The following is a 5,200-nucleotide window of genomic DNA, read 5'->3' on the forward strand; positions in this document are numbered from 1 at the left end:
TAAGTTGCGCTGGTAAGATTTTGGATAAAAAAGATGGGTTAATTTTATAAAATTAAAAATTTTATTTTCTTTGCTTCTTTGGTTAACATAAGCATATATTACATACATATTAAACTAAAAACGCAATAAATTCAATTAAATATTATACATATAAAAGTAAGAATTCAAATTCTTGCTGTGGAGTGATACTCAGCGAAACAGGCTATTATACATTATGGGACTTTGCAAATCGGGATTCCTTCCTGATTTTTGACTTTTGCCTTTGCCCCTTTTAGGTTAACATCTAAAAAACGTTTTCATCGCACATAAAAAAATTCATTATGCGAACTGGTGAACTTTTTCAACCAGTGCATACGGGGAAGTATGACATCATCTCAAAATGTTTAAAATATCAATGTTCAAAATATTCTAAGCATCTTGAAATTTGAGAATATGTGTTGTTTTTCTCAAAAATTGTAATTTAAATAGCCAATGGTCACTAATTTATACGCATGACGAGTATACTCGTCAATACACAAAATTTTGCCACTTATCCATGACGAGTATACTCGTCAATCACAGTTAACTGGTTAAGACTAGTAATCAATATTGCTGAGAGTTATAAGTGTAATAAAAATTTAACAATAGAAGACTTAAATCGTAACTACTGCGATTAAAAAAAGAATATCTACTCTAATTCAGTCCATGGAGAATCATGCGCGGTTTCAAGAGAGACTATTGGGACCAACATGTCCATATGATTTTCAGTAAAATCATGTGCTCCTTCAACTTCGTTCTAATCTAGCCACTCTAAGCCGTTGACGCTTGCGCACAGTAACTCATTCGCTCGTCTTGTGACAATCCGTGAGGGTCGCACTTTGCGGAACATACGCGCTTGATTAGCTGGTGCAATGTGAGCTGCTCTCCTGTGCTCTGCAGCTCTTGTGATAGATGCGAAGTAAATACCGCATGTACTGCAGCATATTTGCTCTAAATCATCACGTATACTTGGGCAATAGAGATCAATAGGCGTGCTGATGAAGGCATTCAGCGGTTGAATCGTTTTTTTTTTTCAATCAGAAAAAAAATTGCGTGATATTTGCCGAGACCCCCCCTCTCTCCAACGTAAGATTAGACGAGATTTGACTCGACCCCCTCCCCCCCTTAAACATCTCACGTAATTTATGGACGCCCCCTTATTTGCTCCAACAAATCGCATGAATAATTAAATAGAAATATTACATTACTTAATTACAAAACAATCAGATCGAAATAGTGGTATTCAAGTGAACAAGAATCACGACTCAATAATAAAACGTTTGCTTAGCGAGAAACTGTGTTGCTAACTCTAGACATGTTTAACAAATCTGGAGGAAATGTAAAATTTGAAGGGAAAACATTTCGTTTGGAAAAGGACGTGCTTCTGAACAAACTTGCTCAAGGGTCTGTATCGATATGTCCCGGACCAATATGACATTGAACGCATGCTGACATACCGCTTAAATCGGGATATTAGAGCATTTTTTTGGGGCAATGCGCGCGAAAAGTTCACTTTTTAAAAATCCGAGCCTGATGCATTTGAAATATAGGTTGCGGAGGTACTTATTAAGTTGCTTTAAACATCCATAAGTTACCAAGAGTTCACTTAGCGGTATGTAATAATCACAGCCTTCAACGCCCGTGGTAGTATCCAAACTGTTGAAGCTGAGTGGTTTTGCCCAATTGACATATCAGTGGATAATTTTAAAACTTTCTATCTGATAATGAGGCACCCAGCATCTTCTTTGGCAGAACTATTTGGCACTGCGACAGTTACTTTGAAGCTATCGATTCTGTGCACGTAAATACCAGCTCCAACGGCAGAACGATTTTTTTCACAACAAGGCTATACCAATTAATTAAGAATTAACACAGGCTTAAAATCGAAAAATCTGTGCGTCTCCCTAATGCTTGCAGTGTCTTTCAGGCGCAAGTACTGGCAATTGGGGAAGCTTGTAGGCTACTAATGGCAGATCCCTTTTTTAATATCGCTATTCTTTCGGATAGCCAAGCTCCAATCCAGGCACTGGGTTCAGCTACAACAACCTCTAAAGTGGTGGAGCAAAGCAGGAATAGCCTCACCACCTTGAGCGAAACCATAAATTTACGTTAATCTGGGTCCCGGGACATCGGGCCATCGAAGGTAATGAAAAAGCGGATGAACTGGCAAGAAGGGGATCTGCCATGAATAACGCTCTTGCAGAATCGGTATTCACACCACTAGGTGCAGTCAAGAGTGCAATTTCCCTAAAATACCTTCGAATCGCAGATTGTAGATGGAGAGACCAGACGAAATGCAAAATTAGCAGAACGTTATGTTCCACCTACAACCTTAAGCATTCGTCAACATTGATAAACATGAAAGGTCGGGACGCCTGCAGCACAAGCAGCCAAAATGGGCATCCCTCACAACACATACTGTCACAGTTGTAAACAACCGGAGAAAAAGGAACCAATCTTCCATTTCCTCTGCGAATGCCCTGCCCTATGGAAGGACAAAATGTTAACCCTGGGTAAGCCGCTGTTCAAGTGTCTGGAACATCTGTCTGGCTTAGATGTCAACAACCTGATAAGGTTCCTGAACCGCCCAGACTGGATATAGTCATGCTGTAAATAACTGGTAAACAAGTTGGTAACGAGGATGTGTCAACAAAAAGGTGCGAATGCGCTAGTTGGATTCTGGAAGAATCACCACTTAATCCAACCAATCAACCAACACAGGCTAAATCGAAATAAGAAGAGTTTTTAAAAAAGTTCGTTAAACTTCTTCTATGAAATAACTCATTATGACCTTGGTCAGGTCATATGATAGGTTTTTACTGGCGCAACTTCCCAACTTCGCTATTTGTTTCACATTTGAAAACTAATTTACAAATATAAATCGTGCAGTAAGTTAAACCGTTTTTTGTTTTAATATCACACTAATCAATTTCTGTCGATAACTTCTATTTGTACTACATATTCATTTATACACACATATATACATATACGAGTATGAAATAGCTTTACATTGTCCATAAGGCACGTTATTTCCAAACTAATCCTTTATTCAAACTGTTCCATTCCCTAGTGCCTTTTGAATTTACGCTTATTCGTATAACACATGAATTTAGGAGTACCTCAACTGTTTCAAGTGATTTCACTCCGGTACCTGTTGCCGACATTTACTGCAACACTAAGCGTTTATTTATTAGATTCCTTCACCATTTGAAAACCTAACTAAATGTTTTGTTTTTCGTACTTACCGCTGCCACCATCGTAGGATTTTATAGTGGAGCCGCTAGTGTTGGACCTTTTAATCTCGCGTCGTCCCATTTTGTTTGCTGGTGGCGTGGCTAAAAAGATATTTACTACCCCTTCGTTTGCTGGTTTTGGTGGGCTTAGTTGCTCTTCCGCTTCACTGCTAAAATTTCCCTCAAATTCTCCGTGTGGTTGTTTCGAAAGGTGTTGGTAATGCTGACGTTGCTGTTGTTGTTGTTGTTGTGATTGTTGATGCGAGATAACTTTGTTTTGATGGTGGTGTTGATGCTGGTGCAAATGGGGTTGGTAATAATGTGAGTGATGTTGTGACTGGTAAAAATTTTTGGGTGAATTAGTGGCAGATGTGAGTGCGGGGGTGCTTGTGGTGGATGCGGCTAACGCTACAGCTGTTGTTGTCGCCAGCGATGGGGTAGAGCCAGTTGCCAGTAAAGCAAGATTTGGTGGAAATTCAAAATATTTCACCTGCAATTGATTGCTCGGTATATTGCCAGTAGTTGCTGACGGAGTAGTTGATATGCCTACTCTGTGTGCTGTAGTTGTGTTGTCGTTTGTCCGATGAGTGATGGTGAGGTGACTTGTGGTGCTGGTGCTTGTACCTGTACTGTGACTATTGGTTGAGTTTGTATAATTTGTGTTGTTGTTGCTACTGGTGCAATAGCCGCTGGCGCTGTGCGGTGTGGGTGGAGGGGGTGGACAAGCGTTGATGCTACCGCTGCTGCTGCTGGCAAATGATGGTTTGCGCAGTGATAACGGTCTCAACCCCTTAGCAGGGTGGAGTGGGTACTATCGGCCAGCAATACGAACCCAGTCGCGATGGTCACTATTATACCAGACACCTGTAATACAAAATGAAAATAATAAATTTTATAACAGGTGTATTTAAGAGCTGCCGGTTTTGAATTCCTTTTTATTTCAAATAGCATACAACTCGAATAGTACATTATGGTCTAGAATATTGACTTTATTAGTCTTATAATAATTTGTGGCCTACGACTACTTCATATATCCAGTCGATTCAATTTAGTGGGTTTTTTTCAGCAAAACAGGCTTTGTTTTATTAAAACGAGGCTGAAGACTATCATTTTAGTCATTAGTATTAGCTGGGTAAGCGGCAGCCTAATCACCTACCCTGTCAGGAAGCAAAATAGATTAACGAAACCAACGCAAGACTGAGTCTTGTCGAGGCCCTATGCTCCCGAGTGGGGTGAACAAGGAAAAAAAATTAGCTGGTTGACCATTACTAAAAATCCATATGGCCAACATTTTTAGCTAACCTCGTCGTCAAAAGTTCATACCAGTAAACTGAGGACGCGCTTTATGGCATATGGTGCCATCTTTCTGAAAGCAGATAGCACTTAGGCGAGGGGAAGATGTAAAAAATCGTTAACCATTCATCTGAAGCGCTGACCATTGGCGGTAATTTTGGATCTATCTTCAGTTTTGAAAAAAAAGATTAAATAAAGAGATTGCTCGGCCATGTGTATATGTGTACGTGCACATTAACGAAATCGGCATGCCAATCAGTAATTTATGCTGGTGCAAGTCAATGTTGCAATTTTGACGTTACTGGTACCAAAACTGAACTAAACACACCATTGCATTTGCTAGAGTAGAGCATAACCATTCTGCATGACACAGAAACCTAAAGATATGTGCTTACCTGGAAATAAAATTTTCTACGTCTAAAGAAAACACCCGTTACATGCACACAATAACATGTTTCTCGTTGATGTTAATTAATCTTTTATTGGATTAGTGTAGATAAAAGTTTAGAGAACATAAATGTAAATATACAGGGTGATAAAAAAGGAACGTGAAATATTTAAAGAGGTAATAAGTAAGAACTAAAATATTGTATGTATAAAAAGGTAGTATGGACGAATAGAAGCGAACAATTTTAATAAATATGGATGCGCAAGCT

At 39.2% G+C, this 5,200-nt stretch overlaps 1 protein-coding gene across 1 annotated transcript; it reads right to left on the bottom strand.

The window, feature by feature from the left end:
• Nucleotides 1-3,237: 3,237 nt before the first annotated feature.
• On the bottom strand, nucleotides 3,238-4,220 carry LOC128870585 (atrophin-1-like). The gene is made up of 3 exons (XM_054113259.1): nucleotides 4,205-4,220; nucleotides 4,084-4,115; nucleotides 3,238-4,041 (listed from the first exon to the last, which is right to left on the bottom strand). The coding sequence occupies exons 1-3, from the start codon at nucleotides 4,218-4,220 to the stop codon at nucleotides 3,238-3,240; spliced, it is 852 nt and encodes a 283-aa protein (XP_053969234.1).
• Nucleotides 4,221-5,200: the final 980 nt, after the last annotated feature.

This window comes from Anastrepha ludens, chromosome 2 (genome assembly GCF_028408465.1).
Source record: "Anastrepha ludens isolate Willacy chromosome 2, idAnaLude1.1, whole genome shotgun sequence".
In the NCBI taxonomy this organism is placed as follows: domain Eukaryota; kingdom Metazoa; phylum Arthropoda; class Insecta; order Diptera; family Tephritidae; genus Anastrepha; species Anastrepha ludens.

Bases quoted from the DNA above. Each gene is read 5' to 3' on its own strand.
- LOC128870585 (XM_054113259.1), bottom strand. The intron at 4,042-4,083 runs GTTCGTATTGCT...CACCCTGCTAAG, and splicing joins ATAGTGACCATCGCGACTGG to GGGTTGAGACCGTTATCACT.